The 25,783-nt window shown below is 48.2% G+C and overlaps 1 protein-coding gene across 2 annotated transcripts in view; it reads left to right on the top strand.

Moving 5' to 3' along the window:
• cfap92 (cilia and flagella associated protein 92 (putative)) overlaps positions 1–25,783 on the top strand; it is a 209,436-nt gene that overhangs the window by 152,532 nt on the left and 31,121 nt on the right. Inside the window, exon 16 of one of the 2 annotated variants that reach the window (XM_086001722.1) lies at positions 19,846–19,931. The exons of the other annotated variant lie outside the window; for it this stretch is intronic. Coding sequence (XP_085857848.1) covers positions 19,846–19,904 — 59 coding nt within the window. The 3' untranslated portion in view covers positions 19,905–19,931. The remainder of the gene's footprint in view (positions 1–19,845; positions 19,932–25,783) is intronic. 2 annotated transcript variants of the gene reach the window in all.

The raw sequence follows: 25,783 nt of genomic DNA, 5'->3' as shown, positions 1-25,783 counted from the left end.
AAAGGTACAAATGATGACGGACAGTAGCTCCGAAGACCAGAAGAGCGATAGCGACTCCGGAAACAAGAGACTAAGCTGTCTCAAATTACATAATGTAATTGCCAAAGAAGATTACCAGACCATTTGGGTTACCCTCACGATAGCGGGGTCCCCAGTTAAAATGGAGCTAGATACAGGATCAGCTCTGACCGTCATAAGTCGACGGGATTACGAGCGGCTATTTCCGCATATACTTTTGAAAGACACATCCATTATCTTGAAAACATATACGGGGCAGAAAGTATACCCCAGAGGGAAAATAAGGGTGCCTGTCATATACAACGGCAAGGAAATACAGAAGTTGCATTTATACGTTCTGCAAGATGGTGGTTGATGTAAGAAAAAGGAGACTTACCATCAAGTAACTTTAAAGTAAGCTTTAAGTAACTTATAAACACACTATATACAAGAGAGGTCTTTACCATACCTCTGGTAGAAGCCCCTTACAATACTGAACAGACCAGTATTTATACCAGTCCAACAGGAAGTGACATGACAGGAAGTGAGGTATGTACACAGTTCATAGTTCACAGTTCACAGGAAGTGATGACATAACTTCCCGGAAGTTATTATTTTTATCACATTCTTCCCTCCTGCAGGTTTAGGAGGCTGGTCTACCTTTTGGTCCGCAGCCGCCGAACAAGGAAGAGTCGCACCCGTTTGGATTCCCGTCGTTGAGGGTCGCTGGTCCGCTTACATGCGGTTGGCCATTGGCCAGAGTCCGTGTGGCCTGGATTGCCCTGTGAAGGGTCGGGGAGATCATGGCTTCGAGTACGAGCCCCAATAGGTTCAAAGTCAGACTGCCTCTGTTCAGAGGGAGGTGCAGAGCTGGTCTGTGGCGGATCAGTACTTTCATGCGCGGTACTGGGAGGGTCGCAACCTTGAGCACGGGGTTCTACCGACACCAAGCTAGTTGGTGTCCGATCAGGATCCTGGAGAGGGGTACCCGATAGGTCCCAAGAGTTTCCTGGTGAAATGCCATCACCCGATGTCCCACTAGGTCCTGGTGGGCAGGGAGCCAGATCCCGTAATGATACGGTAGATTCTCGGCCGTCGGAATATCGTATGTTTGCATAGGTGGGGTTGGCATCGGTTAGTTCGACCTCGTCTACAAGAGGGTCATTTTTAGACGTCCGAACGTATCTTCGGAGTAATACAGGTCCAGGAGTAGTTAGCCATGACGGGAGTGATGTCCCATGAGATGAGCGACGCTGGAATCCAAAGAACCGCTCATGAGGTGTAGTATTTGTGGCTGTAGAAAGCAGGGACCGTATAGAGTGCAATGCATCCGGAAGCACTGTTTCCCATTGCTGGTCTGGTAGGCCCCGAGATCTTAAAGCGAGACGTACGGAATTCCAGATGATACCGTTATACCTCTCTACCTGCCCATTTCCGATGGGATGGTATGGTGTTGTTTTGCTTGTAGCAATTCCCCGTTCTGAGAGGTAGTCCTTGAGTTCCCTTGACATAAAGGATGGACCCCGATCTGAGTGAATATAAGCCGGCATGCCACAGAGAGAAAATACCTGCTCAAGGCAGCAGATTACTGTGGACGCCAGCATACTGGAGCAGGGGAAGGCAAACGGAAAACGTGAATATTCGTCGATCATGGTGAGCAAATATGTGTTCCGAGTTGAAGAGGGCACTGGGCCCTTAAAATCGATGCTAAGTCGTTGCATCGGTTGGGTTGCATGTATGAGTATACCATCTGAGGGGCGGAAGAACTGAGGTTTTAATTCCGCACAAAGCCGGCATTCTGAGCATATTTTCTTTACATCTCCAGTGGAAAAAGGGAGATTCCGTGATCGTACGAAATGTAGCATGCGCGTAACGCCAGGATGACACAAACCATTGTGGACATCCATGAGAGTGGAGGATGACATAGTGGAGCAGAATGCCCGTGTGAGGGTGTCCGGGGCCACATTCTCCTTGCCAGGCCGATAGAGAATGGTATAACCAAAAGAGGCCAGTTCCATCCTCCAAAGTTGTATTTTATTATTCTTAATTTTGGTTCGTTTTCGATTATCGAGCATGAAGGCGACTGATCGTTGGTCCGTGATCAATGTAAAGTGCTGGCGAGCTAGAAAATGGTTCCACTTCCGTACTGCCTCTATGATGGCTGTGGCTTCTTTCTCAACCGGAGGATAATGTAGCTCGGCACCTTGTAAGGTCCTGGACATAAATGCTACAGGACGACCTTCCTGATTCAGAGTAGCCGAGATTGCCACCTCCGAGGCATCACATTCAACCACGAAAGGGAGATTCTCATCAATGGAGTGAAGAGCCGCTTTCTCCAACTGTTTTTTGAGAAGGTTAAAGGCTGCAACAGCCGCTGTTCCCAGTGGAAATGATCTAGCATGCAGCAAGGGTTGGATTTTGTCCGAAAAATGAGGAATCCATTTAGCGTAGTATGCAAACAGACCGAGAGCCCGACGTAAAGAAGCCGGATTCTTAGGTGACGGGAGCTCTTGGAGCGGGCGAAGTCTTTCTGGGTCTGGCTTAATGATACCATTGCCTACGCAGTAGCCAAGGATGTTGATGGTCGGTTGCGACTCAACAGATTTGGATTCATTCAGGGTCAAATTACGGTGATGGAGGGCATCCCGAAATTTTTGGAGGTTGGAGTTGTGTTCCTGTTGATCGTGACCTGCAATGGTAATGTTATCAAGATAGGGAAAAGTGTCCCTTAGGTTTTCCTGCTTAACCAGGCCATCCATTGCCCGTTGAAAGACAGCCACTCCATTAGTAACCCCGAATGGGAGGCGACGAAATTGGTACAGCCGTCCATTAGCCTCAAAGGCTGTGTACTGCTTATCTGAGACCTTCAAGGGTAACTGATGATAGGCACTTTTTAAATCGTAAGTTGAGAACACTTTGTATTCGGCCAGTTTATTAACCATATCATCAATGCGTGGCAATGGGTAGGCGTCCAAGTCGGTATATTGATTGATGGTTTGCGAATAATCGATGCATAGTCGCCGTTTGTGAGGTTTTAGAGGGTTCTTGACAATGACGACTTGAGCCCGCCAGGGCGACGAACATGGTTCAATGATATCCTCTGCTAGAAGTCGAGAGATTTCAGCCGCAATAAAAGATTGGTCTTCCTGATTAAAGCGCCGCGATTTCGTTATTATCGGTTGGCATTGAGGCGGAATACTGGCAAATAATGAGGGTTCATCAAGTGAAGCTGCTGACAATGCACAAAATGGTAATTTAGACGGTATATTAGAAATAGTAAGTCCGGGTTTGGATCCACCAAACTCAATGGTGAGTTTCTTATGCTGTTTTTGGAAGTCCAACCCTAAGAGGAGATCACTACATAAGTCCTTGAGCACTGAAAGTCGGGTGGAGGGATACATACGACCATGAAGTGTCATATCAACAACACAAAAGCCGGAGATTCTGGTATTAAGTGATGACTGGGCCATCGCAATTGCCTGGTCCGATGGGAAGACATGTAGTTTCAATTTCGCAACAATCTGTTCCTTAATGAAACTATCAGTACTTCCTGAGTCAATTAAGGCATCTAAGGTATGCCCTTTAATTGAAATTTTTGTGGCTGCTTGAGACAGGTTCTGTGGGCAAGCAGCTGTAATTGGTGTTGTTGCACAGAGAGTGGCTGAAACTCTCGGTGTGCTTCTTCGGGAGAGAGCTCGAGAGGAAGCTTGATAGGTCCTAGCTGGAGCATCTTGATAGGCCCTAATTGGGGCAGTTCGGTAGGCCTTAGCTGGATTGGCCCTCGTAGAGGCCCTTGATAGGCAAACTTTAGCAAAGTGTCCTTTTTTCCCGCAATAACTGCAGATTGCATTGCGAGCAGGGCAGGTTTTCCTAGGGTGAAAAGCATCTCCACAAAAGAAGCATTCCTTCCTAGATTGCCAAGAGGCTGCTAAAGTGGGGTCGTCCTCCTCTTCTTCATCAGAATTATCAGAATTAGATTCCCCCATGATAGGGTTCACCTGAGACCGCTTGAATTGTCTGGTTGCAGCTACAGCAGCAGATCGAGATCTGGGCAGCTGATAGAGGTCTGCATTTCTCTTTGCCAAATCCAGTGAACAAGCTAGGTCAAAAGCTTTTTGTAGCTCAAGTGTTTTACTTTCTAGTAGACGCTGGCGTATAAATGGAGAGGCAATCCCGCAGATGAAAGCATCACGAATCATTTCTTGGCGGTACAGCTCAGCTGAGGCTGCCTGAAAGTTACAATCTACGCTGAGCCTGCGAAGTTCTTGCAGGAATTCGTCAATTGATTCCCCTGGCCCTTGTCGGGCTGTGGCCAGTAGATGTCTAGCATAGACCTCATTTGGGGTCTTCGCATACAGTTTCTTAAGTGCCCGAATCACCTCTTCGTAATTATCCCATTCATCAACATATTCGAACACTTTTGGGGTCACATAATTGACAAGTATCTTCAATTTAGCAGGAGCATCCACTTTACATTCATCCAGAAAATTCTCAAAAGTACGATACCAATGCTTCCATACCCTGCCAGCTGCTGGTGTATTCGGGTCCAAGTCCAGACGAATAGGTCTAAGGATTTTCTCCATGATGGGTGGTTCCCTGGATCCTTAGCTTCCGAGTTTGTCTGAAGTACTTGTCAGTGTAAATACTAAGTTACTTAAATTGATGTAAGAAAAAGGAGACTTACCATCAAGTAACTTGAAAGTAAGCTTTAAGTAACTTATAAACACACTATATACAAGAGAGGTCTTTACCATACCTCTGGTAGAAGCCCCTTACAATACTGAACAGACCAGTATTTATACCAGTCCAACAGGAAGTGACATGACAGGAAGTGAGGTATGTACACAGTTCATAGTTCACAGTTCACAGGAAGTGATGACATAACTTCCCGGAAGTTATTATTTTTATCACAGTGGTCCACCGCTGTTGGGACGTGAATGGATCAGGAAGATACGTTTAGACTGGCACTCCATTCAGGCACTGACGGTGACCAGTAAGAAAAAAAATGATGATGGCATCATACCTGAACGATTAAAAGACATCTTGGCCAACGCCAAAGAAGTGTTTCAACAGGAACTAGGAACCTTGAAAGGCGTCACCGCCTCAATAAAAGTGGAAGATGCGGCAATTCCCAAGTTTTTTAAGGCAAGGCCGGTGCCATACGCAATTCGTCCAGCAGTCGAGGCAGAGCTGGAGAATTTGGAAAAGGCAGGCGTGTTATCCAAGATAGATTGGAGCGAGTGGGCAACACCCATCGTCCCGGTCATGAAGAAAGCGTTGAATAATGATAAATCTGAAGAACAGAGAAAAATTCGCATCTGTGGGGACTTCAAGGTGACTGTAAACCCGGTCCTTCACACGGTACAGTATCCTCTTCCGAGGATAGAAGATATTTTCGCCTCACTATCCGGAGGGAAACGTTTCACCAAAATTGACTTGGCACTGGCATATCTACAGATGGAGGTTGAGGAGGCCTCTAAAAAGTATCTCACGATAAACACACACAAAGGGCTGTACCAGTACAATCGACTGGTTTTCGGAGTAGCATCAGCTCCAGCTATCTGGCAAAGAGCTATGGAGCAAGTCCTGCAAGGGATTCCGGGGACTCAATGCTACCTAGACGACATCCTTGTAACAGGAAAAAACGACAATGAGCACCTTGCCAATTTGGAGCAGGTGCTCACTAGGCTGAGAGAACGGGGCCTACGAGCAAATCGCCCCAAGTGCGAATTTTTCCAGAAACAAATATCATATTGTGGCCACATAATTAATGAAGAAGGGTTGCATAAGTCACCTGAAAAAATTGAAGCGGTCATAAAAGCCCCAGCACCTGAAAATGTCTCACAATTAAGGTCGTTCCTGGGATTGATAAATTACTATCATAAATTTTTACCGAACTTGTCAACTGTTCTGCACCCTCTTAACGAACTGCTACAAACGGGAGTAATTTGGAAAGGGAGCGAAGACTGTAAAAGTGCCTTCCATAAATGCAAAGGCTTAATCACGTCCAAGGAAGTTTTGGCTCATTACAACCCATCACTGCCAATCAGACTGGCGTGCGATGCATCCCCTTACGGCGTAGGAGCGGTATTATCGCATAGATTCCCTGATGGCTCGGAGCGGCCGATAGCTTTTGCGTCATGCTCATTGAACTCAGCTGAGCGTAACTATGCCCAGATCGACAGGGAAGCACTCAGCCTGGTATGGGGAGTGAAGAAATTCAACCATTACCTACACGGACAAAAATTTACCTTGTTGACTGACCATCAACCCCTCGTCTCCATATTCAACCCTAAAAAGGGCGTTCCCATTATGACAGCGCAAAGGCTACAGAGGTGGTCCCTTTTCCTAGGGGCACACCAATATGACATAGAATACAAAGGATCAAAACAGCATGGAAATGCTGACGGTTTATCGCATCTATCGTTGCCAACGGTAGAAGAGGCAGCTATAGTGGACCCAGTGGAGATGTTCCACTCAACCATAGTGGAATGTCTACCAGTAACAAATTCTGCCATTGAAAAGGAAACGAGAAATGACCCGACTCTCTCACGAGTCTACGACTTAACAGTAAAGGGATGGCCAGCACATGGCGAACCACTGTTGCCAGAATTCTCACAAAGAGAACAGCTGTCAGTATGCCAAGGAACCTTGATGTGTGGATTCAGAGTGGTGATTCCACCCAAACTCCAGGATAAAGTGCTAAAGGAGCTTCACGAGGGGCATCTGGGTGGAGTGAAAATGAAGAACCTAGCCAGAGCGTTTGTGTGGTGGCCAGGTATCGATGGAGACATCAAAGAAATGACCAAGGGCTGTCTAGGATGCCAAAAGGTCCAAAACGCCCCACCACAAGCCCCTCTACATCCATGGGAGTGGCCCTCATCTCCATGGCAAAGGGTACACATCGACTTTGCTGGTCCATTTATGGACTCAATGTTCTTAATCGCGGTTGATGCACACTCCAAGTGGCCGGAGGTAATAAAGATGTCCTCCACCACCACGGAAAAAACCATCACAGTATTAAGGACCATATTTGCCAGGAATGGGCTGCCTGAACAGATCTGTTCTGATAATGGACCGCAATTTGTGTCCGAAGACTTCAGGAAGTTCTTAAAAAACAATGGGGTTAAGCACTACATGTCCGCCCCATACCATCCCTCCACCAATGGATTGGCTGAAAGGTTTGTCCAGACCTTCAAGAAGGCCATAAAGGCCATGGGTAATGAAGACATAAATCTACAGCATAAGGTAGATAACTTCTTGTTTGCATACAGGAATGCAACACATGTGGTTACAAACCAAACTCCCGCCATGATGTTTTTCAATAGAAGACTAAGATGCCAGCTGGATTTGATCAAGCCAAACATCAGAAGGGACGTAGAGAACCGGCAATTTCAAGGCATGAATGAAAGGCCAACTAGAACCTTCCAGATAGGTCAACAAGTTTTGGCCCGGGACTACCGTACCGAGAAATGGCAGCCTGGAACTATTTGCACACGACTAGGACCGCTGATGTATACCGTGGACATTGGAGAAAGCATAATAAGGCGCCATGCTGACCAGATCATAGAGTCATCCGAAAAGGGACAACCTACACCACAACTCTATACGCCTAATGATGAAGCAGAGATACCCATAGTATCTACCTCCGATCCGGTGATACTGGAACCAGATGAACCCGACACTGGCATTCAAGCCGAATCGACCTTGCCAAAAGAACCTACTATACCACCGAAAACTACAACACCACCGAGGCGTTATCCGGACCGAGTCAGGAAGCCTCCAGAGAGACTGACTTATAATTGATTAACTGCAGCAAATGTGTAGATTATTGTTCTTGTAAACATGTTAATTAATGATTACTTAAAAGGTTATGTACTGGTTGTCTAAAAGGGGAGGAATTGTGGTGTATGTGCCTTTAAGAGCCCCTGTGTACTGTAATGCCGGTAGTGGCCACTCGGGCTATATAAGCCTGTATAGTGTCTTGTATCTTTTAGCTCACCTCCAGACTTTGTTCAGTAAACACCTGTTAAACCAACTCCTGCATTCCGTGTCTCCATTAACACACGGATACAACAACTTGTATACAAATGAGATAGCTAATTTTTGTAATAGAATTTTTAATGCCCTTCAAATTAGTCTGTAGGATACTAGTGTCCAAACGCTTGACAGATTATCTTAAATTCCTCTCTCCAGTAATTTGGAAGAGAGGCTAATCCATATATTTTAAATGTGTTAATGCCTCTGCTAAATTAGTAGACAGCGTGATTTCAGACAAATGTGTTAAGTGTTTATACACAACTATTCCTCAGCACTATTTCAAAGTCAATGGTGTAGATTTTCAGTTTGTCGCCTCATCATAAAACTGGCATTGTAGATCGGCCACCCAATACAGAAACCGCCCTATTTCTATTTCCATTGACTATAGGAACAGGAGTTGGCCATTCAGCCCCTCGAGCCTGTTCTGCCATTTAATGAGATCAAGGCTGATCATCCAAATTTAGTATCGTGTCCCTGCTTTCTCCCCATATCCCTTGATCCCTTTAGCCTTAAGAAATATATCTAACTCCTTGAATATATTTAATGAATTGGCCTCAACTGCCTTGTGTGGTAGAGAATTCCACAGATTCACCACTCTCTGGGTGAAGAAATTCCTCCTCATCTCAGTCCTAAATGGTTTACCCCTTATCCTTAGACTGTGACCCCTGGTTCTGGACTCCCCCGCCAGCAGGAACATCCTTCCTGCATCTAGTCTGTCTAGTCCTGTTAGAATGTTATAAGTTTCAATGAGATCCCCTCTCATACTTCTAAACTCTAGCGAATATAAGCCTAATCGACCCACTCTCTCCTTATACGTCATTCCTGCCATCCCAGGTATCAGTCTGGTGAATCTTCGCTGCACTCTCTCCATGGCAAGAACATCCTTCCTCAAATAAGGTGACCAAAACTGCACACAATACTCAAGGTGTGGTCTCACCAAGGCCCTATACAACTGCAGCAAGACATCCTTGCTCCTGTACTCGAATCCTCTCGCTATGAAGGCCAACATACCATTTGCCTTCTTAATCACCTGCTGCACCTGCATGCTTACCTTCAGCGACTGGTGCACAAGGACACCCAGGTCTCGTTGCACTTCCCCTTTTCCCAATCTATTGCCATTCAGATAATAATCTGTCTTCTATTTTTGCCACCGAAGTGGATAACCTCGCATTTATCCACATTATCCTGCATTTGCCATGCATCTGCCCAATCACCCAACCTGTCCAAATCATACTGGAGTTTCTCGGCATCCTCCTCACAGCAAACACGCCCACCCAGCTTTGTGTTGTCTGCAAACTTGGAGATACTACATCTAGTTCCCTCGTCTAGATCATTTATATATATTGTGAATAGCTGGGGTCCTAGCACCGATCCCTGCAGTATCCCACTAGTCACTGCCTGCCACTCGGAAAAAGACCCGTTTATTCCAACTCTTTGCTTCCTGTCTGCCAACCAGTTCTCTATCCAAGACAGTACCTTAACCCCAATCCCGTGTGCTTTAACTTTGCACGCTAATCTCTTATGCGGGACCTTATCGAAAGCCTTCTGAAAGTCGAAATACGCCACATCCACTGGTTCTTCCTTATCTATTCTATCAGTTACATCCTCAAAAAATTCCAGTAGATTAGTCAAGCATGATTTACCTTTTGTAAATCCATGTTGACTTTGTCCGATCATGTCACTGTTTTCCAAGTGCTCTGCTATTACATCTTTTATAATGGACTCTTGCATTTTCCCCACTACTGATGTCAGACTTACCGGTCTATAATTCCCCGTTTTCTCTCCACCACCTTTTTTAAATAGTGGGGTTACATTAGCTACCCTCCAATCCATGGGAATTGTGCCAGAGTCTATAGAATTTTGGAAGATGACCAGCAATGCATCTAGTATTTCTCAGGCCACTTCCTTAAGTACCCTAGGATGTAGATTATCAGGCCCTGGGGATTTTATCGACCTTCAATCCCGTCAATTTCCCTAACACCATTTCCCTACAAATACTGATTTCATTCAATTCCTCCCTCTCATTAGATGCTATGTTCCCCGACATCTCTGGAAGGTTATTTGTGAAGACAGAACCAAAGTATGTACAGGAAACTTTCTGGTATCCGGCACTGATGGGACCAAGCTGGTGCCGTACCATCAAAACTGCCGTAGAAACCAGCGCTAATGTTAAAACATATGGAGCTTTTGAGCTCCGTGTGAATCAACAAACCCCGTTGCTTAGCAACAGCTTCAAAACAGTCGGCCGCAGCTGAAAAGCGTCTCTGTAGCTAAGCAACAGCTTCAGCTAGACTTTGCAGAGCCTGACTGGAAAAAAAAAAGCAACGAGAAGTAAAAAAAACTTATAGGAAACGGCTCCTGAATTTTGCCGGTAGATAGAGCTTTCTCTATCTACCTCTGGTTAAACGAAAGTTTCCTGTATTTAATTGGTCAGCCATTTCTTTGTTCCCCATTATAAATTCCCCTGATTCTGACTGCAAGGGACCTACGCTTGACTTCACCAATCTTTTTGTCTTCACATATCTATAGAAGCTTTTATTTACAGTCAGTTTTTATGTTCCCTGCAAGCTTACTCTCATAATCTATTTTCCCCCTCTTAATTAATCCCTTTGTCCTCCTTTGCTGAATCCTAAAGTGCTCCCAATCCTCAGGTTTGCTGCTTTTTCTGGCCAAAATATATGTCCTCTCCTTGGATCTTATGCTATCCCTAATTTCCCTTGTTAGCCACGGTTGAGTCACCTTTTTTGTTTTATTTTTATGCCAAACAGGGATGAGCAAATTCTGTAGTTCATCCATTCGGTCTTTGAATGTTTGCCATTGCCTATCCACTGTGAACCCTTTAAGTAACATTCCCCAATCCATCCTAGCCAACTCGTGCCTCATACCATCGTAGTTTCCTTTATTTAAATTCAGGACCCTAGTCTCTGAGTCAACTACTTCACTCTCCATTTTAATGAAGAATTCTATCATATTATGATCGCTCCTCCCCAAGGGGCCTCGCACAACAAGATTGCTAATTAATCCTTTCTCATTACATAATACCCAGTCTAAGATGGCCTGATCTCTATTTGGTTCCTCGACATATTGGTCCAGGAAACCAACCCGTATACACTCTAGGAATTCCTCCTCCACAGTATTGTTACTAATTTGGTTAGCCCAATCTATATGTAGATTAAAGTCACCCATGATAACTGCTGTGTCCTTATTGCATGCGTCTCTAATTTCCCGTTTAATGCCATTCCAAAACTCAGCATTACTGTTTGGGGGTCTGTATACAACTACCACTCATGTTTTCAGCCCCTTGGTATTTTTCAGCTCTGCCCATACAGATTCCACATCATCAGAGCTAATGGCCCAGAAATTGGTGTCGGGGGCTTCCCGCGGGTGCAAGCCCCCGACCTACACTTACATAGCGCGCCGACAGTTAAAGCATGGCCCTGCATGGATTTCCTGTCAGTGGCCCGGTTCAGCTCCCGGCGCGCTGTGCTTGCGTGATCCAGTGGCGTAGTTAGTTTGATGAGCCGGCTGGGATCACGTGAGCACTGGGCAACCAATCGGAGGTTGCACAAGTTCATTCATGAGTTTGATAGTAAGAACTGTCAAACTCATGAAAACTCCGGGTGCCCAAAAAAGTACTTAAACTTCAAATAAAAGTTTAAAAAAATCCCACTAATTAAATGAACTATTAATAACTGTAAAAAACTAATTTAAACAATTATTCAAATTTTTGAAAAAAATAATTTTTTAACAAATCGGGTCTAAAAATACACTTACCTTACTGTAAAGTCTTTAAAAATAATAAACCTGTGGAAAAAAAATTCTAACTTTAATTGATAGACCACTTACCTTTTAAAACTAAGTACTTACGTCTGCTTTTTTCTCACGTAAAAATTGGAGGCCTTATCGCACGGGCAACCCTGTAAAAAAAAGGAATTTCAGCGCGCACGCGCAGATTCCTGCGCACACGCGTTCCACCTCTGAACCCCTTGGTTCCGAGGAAAGAAAATGCCGGTTTTCCGCGCATGCGCTGTGCATGCTGAAAACCGGCACTTCCATCGGGCCCACGCGTGAGTACACGATGCTTACTCACGCGTTGGGACCCGAATTACTGGGCCATTATCCTTCCTTACTATTGTGTTAATCTTCTCTTTAACCAGCAATGCTACCCCACCTCCTTTTCCTTTTTTTTTGTCTTTCCTGAATATTGAATACTCCTGGATGTTGAATTCCCAGACTTGGCCACCCTGGAGCCATGTCTCCGTAATCCCAATTATATCATATCCGTTTACATCTATTTGTGCAGCTAATTCATCCACCTTATTACGAATGTTCCTCGCATTAAGACACAAAGCCTTCAGGCTTGATTTTTTAACACTCTTAGTCCTTTTAGAATTATTATTTACTGTGGCCCTGTTTGATTTACACCCTTGATTTCTCTGCCTTCCACTTTTGCTTTTCTCCTTCCTGTCTTTTGTTTCTATCCTTGCTTCCCTTCTGTCTCCCTGTACAGGTTCCCAACCCCCTGCCATTTTAGTTTAAACCCTCCCCAACAGCACTAGCAAACACTCCCCCTAGGACATCGGTTCCGGTCCCGTCCAGGTGCAAACCGTCCAGTTTGTACTGATCCCACCTCCCCCAGAACCGGTTCCAATGTCCCAGGAATTTGAATCCCTCCCCCTTGCACCATTCCTCTAGCCACATATTCATTTGAAATATCCTTCTATTTCTACTCTGACTAGCATGTGGCACTGGTAGCAATCCTGAGATTACTACCTTTGAGGTCCTATTTTTTAATTTACCTCCTAACTCCCTATATTCAGCTTTTCGGACCTCATCCCGTTTTTTACCTATATCGTTGGTACCTATATGCACGACAACTGGCTGTTCACCCTCCCCCTCCAGAATGCCCTGCAGCCGCTCCGATACATCCTTGACCCTTGCACCAGGGAGGCAACATACCATCCTGGAGTCTCATTTGCGGCCGCAGAAACGCCTATCTATTCCCCTTACAATAGAACCCCCTATCACTATAGCTCTCCCGTTTTTTTTCCTCCCGTCTTGTGCAGCAGGACCACCTATGGTGCCAGGAAGTTGGCTGCTGCTGCCTTCCCCCGATAAGCTATCCCCCTCAACAATATCCAAAGTGGTATATCTGTTTGAAAGGGGGATGGCCACAGGGGACCCCTGCACTACCTGCCTGCACCTACTACTCTGCCTGGTGGTCACCCATTCCCTTCCTGCCTGTGCAGCCTTTACCTGCGGTGTGACCAACTCCCTAAACGTGTTATCGAGGATGTGCTCAGCATCGCGAATACTCCAGTATGTATCCATTCGCAGCTCCAGCGCCGCAATGCGGTCTGCCAGTAGCTGCAGCGGGATACACTTCCCGCACACATGGTCGTCAGGGACACAGGAAGTGTCCCTGATTTCCCACATAGTGCAGGAGGAGCATGCCACGGGTCCGAGCTGTGCTGCCATGACTTACCCTTTAATTAATTCAAATTAAATTAAATCAAATCAATACCACTAATAACACTATAATTAAATGATATACTCAAGGGCCCTTGTTTACCAGCACTCTCCGCTACACACCAGAAACCCTAGAAACTATAAACCACAAAAATTTAATTTGGAAAAAAGCGAGAAAGAGAGAAGTACTCACCTACCTGCTTTCTGGTGATGTCACACTTCGATTACATTTTACTTCTCTCTCTCCTCTCGCTGACTCTGTGCCTCTCGCAGGTCCGCCGCTCAGCTCCGGTCCCAGGCCTCCTCTCCGCGCTCTTTTTATCAACCTCTCGCTGACTCTGTGCCTTTCGCAGGTCCGCCGCTCAGCTCCTGTCCCAGGCCTCCTCTCCACGCTCTTTTTATCCTCCTCTCGCTGACTCTGTGCCTCTCGCAGGTCTGCCGCTCAGCTCCGGTCTTATACCCTTGTCTAGCAAAAATCTATCGATCTCAGATTTAAAATTATTAGTTGAGCCAGGATCTACTGCTTTTTGTTGGAGAGAATTCCGCACTTCCAGCATCCTTTGCGTGATGTTTCCTAACTTTTCTCCTGAATGGCCTGGCTCTGATTTTAAGGCTATGTTCCCTTGTCCAAGACTCCCCCACCAGCGGAAGATGTTTCTCTCTATCTACCCTCTCAATTCCTTTCAAAATCCTAAAAAACTCAATCAAATTACCCTTTAACCTCTCCTCATAATCTAACCTTTGGAACCCTGGTGAATCTGCGCTGCACTCCTTCCAAGGCCAATATATCTTTTCTAAGGTGCAGAGCCCAGAACTGTACACTGTACTCCAGGTGTGGTCTAACCAGGACTTTGTATAGCTGTAGCAAAACTTCCTCCTCTTTACATTCTAGTCCTGTAGTTATAAAAGCTAACATTCCATTAGCCTTTTTGATTATTTTTGTACCTGACCATATTTCTGTTCCCAGAGTCATTAACAAACGGGAGGTGGGCTCCTTGGTCTCCGCACCCAGGTTGTGCCAGTTTTGGAGCGGAGACTTGGTCAAAGCAGAGACAGCCCGTTAAAAAAAAAAAACAGCTAAAAATTGTACATTGCTGTGATGGAGCCAGTGTATAGTCACGCTCAGAGAGTGCTTTTCCCTCTTCTCCTCCACTGACACCTGGATGCTGTAAAGTCTGTAGGTATTATGGCGAATTAATACACAGACTACAAGAGTAACTTTTAACAGGACTTTACTATTCGAAGGTCAGGGCGAATCTGCCCAATAAATCCTGACACAGCACTTATACACTGGTGTGGTCACCGTCGGTATTACAGTATACAGCAGCCAAGATAAAGTAGTGCCACACCTAAAATAGTTCTCTTAAAGGTGGACGGTTACATACAATAGTTCTCTTAAAGGTAGAACAGTTACATACACTACAATCCTCCCTTTTTAGCTTACAACATACTTATTCCCCATTAACATAACATCATAACATATATACAACTTATGCAAAACAGTTCACAGATTCAGTCTCTCTGGAGGCTTCCTGACTCTGTCCGGATAACGCCTCGGTGGTGTAGTAGTTTTCGGCGGGGTAGTAGGTTCTTCTGGCAAGGTCGATTCGGCTTGAAGGACAGTGTCAGGTTCATCTGATTCTAGTATTACCAGATCGGAGGTAGGTTCTCTGGGTATCTCTGCTTCAACATTAGCCGTGTAAGGTTGTGGAGTAGGTTGGTCCTTTGTGGATGACCCTATCATCTGGTCAACATGTCGCCTTATGATGCTGTCACCAATGTCCACGGTATACATCAGCGGCCCTAGCCTTTTCCCAATAGTTCCAGGCTGCCATTTCTCGGTACGGTAGTCCCGGGCCAAAACTTGTTGACCTATCTGAAAGGATCTAGTTGGCCTTTCATTCATGCCCTGAAATTGCCGGTTCTCTACGTCCCTTCTGACGTTTGGCTTAATCAAATCCAGCCGGCATCTTAGTCTTCTATTGAAAAACATCATGGCGGGAGTTTGGTTTGTGACCGCATGTGTTGCATTCCTGTACGCCAACAAGAAGTTATCTACCTTATGTTGTAGGTTGATGTCTTCATTACCCATGGCCTTTATGGCCTTCTTGAAGGTCTGGACAAACCTTTCAGCTAATCCATTGGTGGCGGGATGGTATGGGGCTGACGTGTAGTGCTTGACCCCATTCCTTTTCAAGAACTTCCTGAATTCTTCGGACACAAATTGCGGTCCATTATCAGAACAGATCTGTTCCGGCAGCCCATTCCTGGCAAATATGGTCCGTAATACTGTGATGGTTTTTTCCGTGGTGGTGGAGGACATCTTTATTACCTCCGGCCACTTGGAGTGTGCATCCACCGCGATTAGAAACATTGAGTCCATAAATGGACCAGCAAAGTCGACGTGTACCCTTTGCCAAGGAGATGAGGGCCACTCCCATGGATGCAGAGGAGCTTGTGGTGGCGCGTTTTGGACCTTCTGGCATCCTAGACAGCTCTTGGTTATTTCTTCGATGTCTCCATCAATACCTGGCCACCACACAAACGCTCTTGCTAGGTTCTTCATTTTCACTCCACCCAGATGCCCCTCGTGAAGCTCCTTTAGCACCTTATGCTGAAGTTTGGGTGGAATCACCACTCTACATCCACACATCAAGGTTCCTCGGCACACTGACAGCTGTTCTTTTCTTTGCGAAAATGCGGGCAGCGTTGGTTCGCCATGTGCTGGCCATCCCTCCACCGTTAAATCGTAGACTCGTGAGAGAGTCGGATCATTTCTTGTTTCATTTTCGATCATCGAATTTGTTACTGGTAGACATTCCACTATGGATGAGTGGAACATCTCTACCGGGTCCACTGTAGCCGCCTCTTCTACTACTGGCAATGGTAGGCGCGATAACCCATCAGCATTTCCATGCTGTTTGGACCTTTTGTATTCGATGTCATATTGGTGTGCCCCAAGTAACACGGACCACCTCTGTAGCCTTTGCGCTGTCATAGTGGAAACGGCCTTGTTAGGGTTAAATATGGACACCAACAGCTGGTGGTCTGTCAGTAATGTGAACTTCTTGCCCTGCAGGTAATGATTGAATTTCTTTACTCCCCACACAAGGCTGAGGGCCTCCCTATCTATCTGAGCATAATTTCGCTCAGCGGAGGTCAATGATCGGGACGCAAATGCGACTGGCCTTTCCGAGCCATTTGGTAACTTGTGTGAAAGTACTGCTCCAATTCCATAAGGGGAAGCATCACAAGCTAGACGAAGAGGTAACGTTGGGTTGAAATGAGCCAACACTTCCTCAGAGGTAATCAACGCCTTGCTTCTGCGAAAGGCCTTCTTACAGTCCTCGCTCCACTTCCATGGTACTTCTTTCCGCAACAGAGCATTCAGCGGATGCAGCACCGTGGATAGATTTGGCAGAAACTTGTGGTAATAATTAATCAACCCCAGAAACGATCTCAACTGTGATACATTTTCTGGAGCGGGGGCCTTCACGACAGCTTCTATCTTGTCAGGTGACTTGTGCAGCCCCTCTTGGTCAATGACATGACCGCAGTACGAGATCCGTTTCTGGAAGAACTCACATTTCTGGCGATTAACTCGAAGGCCATATTCCTTCAACCTGGTGAGCACCAGTTTCAAATTTGCGAGGTGTTCCTCCTCGTCCTCCTGTAATCAGGATATTGTCCAAGTAACACTGAGTGCTTGGAATCCCCTGTAAGACCTGCTCCATGGCCCTCTGCCAAATTGCTGGAGCCGAAGCTACTCCAAAAACCAGTCTATTATAACGATACAAGCCTCTGTGTGTGTTGATTGTGAGATACTGGCGCGACTCTTCCTCGACTTCCATTTGTAAGTATGCTTGTGCCAGGTCTATCTTGGTGAAGTGTTTCCCGCCAGACAATGAAGCAAAGATATCCTCAATCTGCGGAAGTGGGTATTGTACCGTGTGAAGCACCGGATTAACTGTGATCTTGAAGTCTCCGCAGATGCGGACCTTTCCCGGTCCCCCTGGCTTGTTACTTGATGAAGACTTCATGACGGGAACAATGGGCGTGGCCCACTCACTCCAGTCCACCTTAGACAGTACCCCTGAACGTTCAAGCTCTTCCAGTTCTGCCTCCACAGCAGGTCGTATCGCGTAAGGTACCGATCTGGCTTTGAAAAATTTTGGGCTTGCATGTTCTGCAATCTTGATTTTTGCCTTAATTCCTCTCAGTGTTCCCAGTCCTTGCTGAAATACTTCTTTAGCTTCGTCCAATATTTTGGACAACCGTTCAGGTTTGACATCTTCCTTTCCGGAATCTACCGTCATTGTGTTTAGTGAGTGCCAGTCTATCTTTATTTTCCTGATCCACTCCCGTCCCAGAAGTGGTGGACCTCCCTCGGGTAGCACATACATGTCCATTCCTCGGTGATCTTTGCCCTTGTGTCTCACCTTGACTTTTATCTTTCCGATGGGGTATACTTTATGCCCCGTGTATGTCTGCAATACTATCTCCATATCCCGTAGGGGAATATGTTTGAACAACTTTTTGTAATCTTGCTTATTCATGACCGTCAACGCCGATCCAGTGTCCACTTCCATTTTCACTTGGACTTTTGCAATCTGTAGTGTGACCCAGATAGTTTGTCGGTCAGCTTCTTTACTCACATTGTGAATCCTCAGACTACCCAGTTCCTTGCTGTTGGAGTCTGAATCTGAATTCTGTTCATCTGTACTCTTCCCAGTCACCTTATGTACCTTTCTGTACTTCTTCTGCGGTGACTTATTATTGCTGGTCTTCTTTCCTGACCGGCATACTTTAGCTATGTGACCAGGCTTGCCACATTTCCTACATTCCTGGTTTTTAAACCAGCATTGGTTCTGATCGTGTGTTGTCTTCCCACAACGATAACATTTAGTTGTACCCGAAGTCATTTGATCCATACTGAGTACCGCTGTCTTCCGCTGCATTTCCGCTGTGCCTCTCGCTGCGGCTTCGTGCGATGCTGCAATAAGGACAGCCTTCTCAAGCGTAAGATCGTTCTCTTCGAGCAGTCGTTTTTGTATTCCTTCCTTCGACATTCCGCACACGAACTTGTCTCTCAGTGCCTCTGACAGATTTACCCCAAACTGGCAGTATTTTGCTAGTCTACGCAGTTCAACCAGGTACTCTGCGTTGTTTTCCTCTTTTAGTTGCGTTCTCACGTAAAATTTAAATCGTTCCGCTAACATCAGCGGTGCGGGGTTCAAATGATCCTTCAGGACAGCAACAATATAAGCGAAAGACTGATCCACCGGTTTAGCTGGTGATAGAAGATGCTTCAATAACCCGTATGTCTTCGCACCCATTGAGTTTAGTAAGGTTAGAGCTTTGTCATAATTTGCTATCTTATTGACCTTACAATATATCTCGATGCGTTCTACATACGTGGCCCAATCTTCCACATCGGAATCGAAACCGTTGATGTTACTACGCTTAGGCATCTTCACACTCTTCCTGAGAAACAACAACGAAATATTTCTTTAACTTTTTTTTTTTCAAAATGGCGGTTTCCCGCGCTTGTCTTCTTTCCCCGCCCACTTTCAAAATGGCGGTTTCCCGCTTCTGTCTTCTTCCCCGACTACTGGCGGCTTCCCGCGTTTCTTCCCCTGGCGGGAGGGGTAAGCTTTTCCCTCGGGCGACGACCGCTGGCTTTCGGGGTTCGCAGCCTGCGCGTCGGCTTCAGTGCGTTCCTTGTTCCCTTTTCTTGGCAGGGCAACCGGCGCTGGGTACAACCCGTTGACGGCGAACAGTTTCAGCCGCTGGGCTGGATCTCGCTCAGTCTCCCTCGCTCGGGCTCTGTCTCTCCCGCTCGCTCGGGCTCTGTCTCTCCCTCAGCGGCTTCCAATCGCGCCTCCCAGCCCTCTTGCAGTCCAGCGCTTTCCTCCCCGGCTGCGGCTGAGTTCTCCGCGATTTATTTATTTTTATATCTTCCCGCGCCTTACGATCCCGGTCGCAGCGCTTCGTGGCCTCGGTCGCTGCCCGGCCTTTTTCGCCAGTCGCGGTCTAGCTGTCTCACGATGCCGTTGCGTCTCCCAGCCCGCTTGTACCGCGGCTTCCGTGCTCCACGCTGCCCCAGTCTCAGCGCCTCTGGGCCCAACTTCTGTCCAGCTCCTTTCCCCCCGACCGTGGTCGAGTTCACCGCCCTTACCCTCCGTTTATTTTTTTATTTTCCCTTTACTCACAGTCACCGTGGCCGACTTGCTTCTCGTGCTGATCGGCTCACTCACCACCGTGGCAGAAGGGACAATCAGTGCCTGTTGCTGATGGAAGGCTTCGTGTCTGAATTCTTCTTTCTTCCTTGCTCTGCAGACTCGAGTTTTCTCTCAGCAGAACGACGAGGGCGGGTGCCTCTTCTCGACGCTCGTTAACTGCTTCGGAAGTATTGTTGCCGCAGGGTAAGATCGAACTCGTCGCCACTGTAAAGTCTGTAGGTATTATGGCGAATTAATACACAGATTACAAGAGTAACTTTTAACAGGACTTTACTATTCGAAGGTCAGGGCGAATCTGCCCAATAAATCCTGACACAGCACTTATATACCGGTGTGGTCACCGTCGGTATTACAGTATACAGCAGCCAAGATAAAGTAGTGCCACACCTAAAATAGTTCTCTTAAAGGTGGACGGTTACATACAATAGTTCTCTTAAAGGTAGAACAGTTACATACACTACAGATGCCGGGACCTAAATGTTGGCCCCAACGTGGGAAACATGGTGGAGGTCGTGTTTCCTTCATTTGCATGAACTCATCACATGCATGCTGATATAGTTGGGCATTGTGTGCCTCAACAGGACCGGCCCAGAAAGCAGCACTAAGATGGCTGAGCACTTCCCTGAGCAGTTTTTTCCCTCAACCTGCCCCAGTGTGGTGTGGGGTGGGGTTTGGAGATGTGGAATCTTAAGCCTCAATGTCTAAACTCACGTTTGATGAATGGCTATTTAGGCAAGGTATTAGACCTTGGCCTAGAAATTCAGTTGGGCGCGCCAGCCGTTAGCGCCTTAGAAGGAGTAGATCTCGAGCGCTAGGCGCTTAGCGCCCGGGCGCAGCGCGATCTGCGCCTCGCCCCAACTTCAGTACACATTTAGCGCCGGCGCAAAGTCTTAGCGCGCGCCCTGCTGCGTGCGCAGATCATGACGTCATTTACTAGTGCAACGCCCTTTGTGCGCCCCGAACCGGAACTTCACTTACGCCGGGCCATTGTGTGCCGGGCGGCCCTAACGACTGTGAAGTGGAACGGTACACAGCCGAGGCGGGCCGCGGGGAGTGCTAATTACAGGGCACTTACCCTGCACTATAAAGGCCAGCCATTTTGCAGCATTCACTCTTGTGCAACGGTTTTTTGGAGAGAGACCAAGGAGGAGAGCTTACTGGTTTGGACCAACACTAGGACAGGTATTTTTGGCTCAGGCCAGAGCTTAGCAATTATCTTTGCCTTCATTGAGAGCTCAGTGTTTGCCAGCATATAATGGGGGCTGCATTGGGTGCCAACGCTGACTTTCAGCCTTATGCCAGAAGGGCTTACAGACGCCGTGAGAGAGTGGCAGCCCTGGCTAGACGCAGAGGGGGCAACAGGCGTCGCCAACTGAGGCCTTACCCACCCAGGGTATACCGCCAGCAGTCCTCCTATCTGACCATGTCTGCCGCGATGTGTGTTAGGAGGCTGCGATTCAGAAGGGAGGTGGTTGCAGACATCTGCCAGCTGCTTCACAGAGATCTGCAGCCACAGCTGATGCGCAGGACGTCTCTGTCGGTGGCAGTGAAGGTGACGGTGGCTCTCAACTTCTATGCCACCGGCTCCTTCCAATCCGCTGCTGGGGACATCGCTAACATCTCCCAGTTCGCCGTGCATTGCTGCACCCGCCAGGTGACCGAAGCCCTTTTCAGAAGGAGACATCAATTCATCTCCTTCCCCATGACCCTGGACAAGCAGCAGCAGCGTGCAGTGGGATTTGCAAGAATAACAGGCTTCCCCATGGTGCAGGGCGCCATTGACTGCACGCATGTGGCTTTGCGGGCACCTCTGGAGCATGCCGAGGATTACCGCAACCGGAAGGGCTACCATTCCTTCAACGTACAGCTGGTGTGTGACCACAGGCAGCGCATCCTAGCTGTCAATGCCCGCTTTCCAGGCAGCAGCCACGATGCCTTTATCCTGCGACAGACAACTGTGGCTGACATGTTCCAGGCACAGCCTCACCCAAGAGGATGGCTTATCGGAGACAAAGGCTATCCTTTGTGTACCTGGCTCATGACCCCGCTCCGCGCGCCCACGACCCCTGCTGAAGAGGCATACAACGAGAGCCATCAAGCGACTAGGAACATCATAGAACAAACAATCGGCGTCCTCAAGCAACGGTTCCGCTGTCTTGATCGCTCCGGGGAGCCCTCCAGTATTCGCAGGAGCGAGTCTCCCAATTCGTCGTCGTTTGCTGCATGCTGCACAACCCTGGCTATCCGCAGGACTCAGGCACTGCCACCTCACGTTGGACCCCCACCTCAGGAGGAGGAGCAGGAGGAGGAGGACGAGGAGTACCAGCCCAGGAGGGAGGCAGAAGGTCCAAGGGCCGCCCGTCGGCGGCTTATTGAACGTCACTTCTAGGCCCCCTGTCAGGGAATGGCTTGTGCCAATGAAAGAACATGATTGCAGCCGCTCCGCAAGCCCTCAGCCGGTTAAGGCAACAAACACTTCAAAGATCAAACATGGACAATGTTAATAAATAAAATGCTTTATTGTACAAACTCAGGGCCCTTCCCACATGAAAACCAAAAACAGACGAAACCCCCAAAAAACACTCAAACACATTACTCGCTCCCACAACCTGGAGAGGATTACCAAAACAGTGCAACTAAAATGGCCGTCATCCTCGGCCTTCGTAAAAAACAAACATCACATCCTCGGCCTTCAAAAAACAAACATCCAATTCTCGGCCTCAAAAAACAAACATCCAATTCTCGGCCTCAAGAAACAAACACAACTGGCCACACATTTGACTTTTTGGCCCGCTAGGGCGATGCCTTGGCCATCTTTGGCCCCTGCCCGCCCTGCTGCTCCTCCTCAAAGTAAGGCCATTGGCTGCTGCAAGGCTGGGGGCAGGCTCCAGAGGGGCACATGTCGTGACGGCAGATGCCCTTGGGGGTCGGCCTAGTCGAGGTCTGGCCGTCGAGCGGGTGGCTGTTGAATGCTGCAGCTGTGGCTGGCCAGCATCAGTCGCTGCAGCAGCTCCTGGCAGCTCCACTGGGGGAGTAGCAGTGGTGGCTGGAGGAATGGGGGCAAGCTGGCGGATGGCAGGCGCTCGCTGGTCGCCTGAGACACTGGCACTCGCCCGGGCCAGCACTGCAGCATGCGCACCAATCTGCCGAGGGACAGACCGCTGTGCTGCTGCAGCGCGCCGGGTGCCCTGGTGATGCCTGGCTGACACAGCGAGTGTGGCAGCAGTGAGTGCCCGTGTTGACCTGTTCAGTGACCTCATCAGAGCACCCAGTGACTGCACGGCACCACTGATCAGCTGCCCACTCGCTGCCTGAGCTGCCCCGAATGCCGCCCGACTCGCTGCCTGCTCTGCCCCGAATTCCGCCAAACTGATGGCCTGTGAGGCCCCGACGTCGGTGACACTCCGAGAGAGGGACTCGATGGCCTCAGGCAACCGTGCCACTACCCCCATGAGCTCCGTGTGCCGGCGCTCCGAGTCCGCGGACAAGTCCTCGAGGCGTTCCATCTCCTCGGCGAAGACCATCTCCGGACTGGAGGCCGGACTCTCCCTCTGGGGAGAAGGCCGCCGAGCTGGCCGACCCTTCCTGCGTTGCTGGACGCCGCTGGGCCCAGCAATTGGACTCCCCTCCGACCCTTCCCCCCTCTGGGGAGAAGGCCGCTGAGCTTCCACCCCCCTCCCGCGTTTCTGCAGGCCGCAGGTCCCATGTGCTCCCCTCCCCTCCGACACTTCCGCCACGCTCCCTTCCAGGGAAGATGTGTCCCCTACATTCGCATGGGTTGCCGCGGATGAGGGTTCCTCTGATGGGCCGCCTTCCTCTTGCTCCTCCTCCTCCTCTTCTGAGGGGCTGTCACTGGCAAGTTCAGGGACCTCCTCCTCACCATCTGAAAGCAGGAAGGCACAAGAGTAGCTTTAGAGTGAGGAGAGGGCGTCAGCGAGGGATACATGAGTGGTGGCATTCAGCGCATTGGTCGGACAGTGGCAAAGGATGTAGATCTGATGCGCAAGTGGGACGAGAGAGGTCCAAATGTTGATGTCCTTACCATTGGTGCCCAGAACAGGGTCGGCATCTCCACATGCAACGGGGCCAATCACCCGGCCACCCATGATGCGCTCCACGCGATGTTGCAGCTCGGTGAGCAGCTGGATCTGGGGTCGGCCTCCCCCGGTCGCAGTCCGGCTCTTCCTATTATTGGCCAGCTTGGCCTGCAAGAGAAAGGACGGCCTCTAAGTACAGTGTGTAGCCCTGATCTTGTGTGCACTGCCTCCCATGGTGGAATAGCCTGGCCAGTGTGTCGCCCTGATCTTGTGTGCACTGCCTCCCATGGTGGAATAGCTTGGCCAGTGTGTTAAGTGCAGAATGTGCAATTGATGTTCATGCCTGTCCCATAGCTGCTGGATGAGGGCTGGCCATTAGGGCTTTCAGGTCCCTTTGCCCATAATGTGAGGTGCACATGCAAGGATGAGGAGGACACTGGAAAGGGTACTCACCCTGACAATCCGAGTGAGGTCATTAAACTTTTTGCGGCATTGGACACCGGTCCTGGGGACCTCGCTGTTGGCTGACACCTTGCTGGCGACATGCCTCCAGGCTCTCCGGTAGACGCGGACCGGCGCCTTCCTGCCATTGTCCGGGTACAAAAGATGGCGCCTCTTCTCCACACCACCAACCAGCACACTCAGATCACGCTCTGAGAAGCGCTGCGCTCGTTCACGGGCCTTCTGCATGGCTTCAGGCGCTATTTGGGTCCAGCAGCAGTGTTCAGGCCTAGCTGGAGGGCTCCACTATCCAGGGCGTGGCAGCAGACCAAGTCGACCCTTCCCCCTTAAGAGCTGGCCGGCGCCAGGGTGTCTGCTGTCAATCACGAGATGGCCGCACCTGCGCTGCGCCCGGCCTCGGCGCTCTCGCTCAGCACCTCCGGCTTAGCGCCTAAAGAGAGGCATGCAGCGCCAGTTTTAGCGCTCGAGCAAACTCTTAGGGCGAAGCTAATCAATATCGGAGAAGTGGCCTCGATTTGGCGGCGGGCGCAAACTTTAGCGGCCGCCCGACTTTACTGCCCCAAAAGTGGCTACAATGAATTTCTAGGCCCTTGTGTCCATGGCAGTATACAACAGCAAAGAGTCAACACCCTTGAAAGGGGAGGGTGAAAATGGGCAGGAGAAAGAGAAAAAAACCCACCTAACTTGCTCTCATTGGACTACATTTTATTAACCAACTATTATGAATTATTGGTCAAATTTGACTAAAATTCTCCATGTTACGGTAGTGAAAGCAATGGCGACTTTGAAAAATCATTAAAAGAATGTATACTTGTAAAGGGGGGGGCTTCTTTTAACTGGTTATATGGTAATTTACCTAGCCAGCAGCCTTTGCCTCTGAGCTCTGACCAATTCCAACCTTTTACCTGGTTTACGGTAATTCACCTGGTCAGCAGCCTTTTGCTGCTGCACTCTAAACCAATTTACAAACAGCGGTTTTGAATCGCTACCCCTCCTTCAGTTCTGAGTGGAGGAACTTATAATTAATGATATTAAAACGGACAAGTGGTTTGGATGAGAGAAAAATCAAGTTTTATTACCTAAATAAACTACAATCAAATGATAAACTATACCACACGAACACAGTAAATGCAGTAAAAGTGTATAACAAGGGGGTACAATTGGCAAAAACGAGGGATACAATGGCTATGTTATTTAAACAATCTTAGCAATTCCCTTAAATCACCACCCCAAACTCCTGCTAGGTTGTCTTGTTGAGGAGTCAGAACACCCTGCTCACCTGTGGTCCAGCGAAGCAAAAAGAGCGTGATAGCTTCTCAGCAGCTATCTTATATACCTGGTGAGCTCCTGCTGTTCTGCCCTGCCAGGGCTGTGTGCAAAATTCCCACCCAAAGGTTCCAATACACAAGAGAAAGCTGTGATTGGCTAACTCAGAGTGGTTGGACTGGGTTAATGTGTCTTCCGGAGCTCCCTGGGCTGAAACAAAAGGGAAATACAACTGCTCTATTGTCCAGAATGCTAGGTGATTTAAGCCCA

Source organism: Somniosus microcephalus, chromosome 11 (assembly GCF_052327205.1).
Source record: "Somniosus microcephalus isolate GS21.2 chromosome 11, FLI_Smic_1.0, whole genome shotgun sequence".
In the NCBI taxonomy this organism is placed as follows: Eukaryota; Metazoa; Chordata; class Chondrichthyes; order Squaliformes; family Somniosidae; genus Somniosus; species Somniosus microcephalus.
This window is presented reverse-complemented; position numbering and strand designations above follow the sequence as displayed.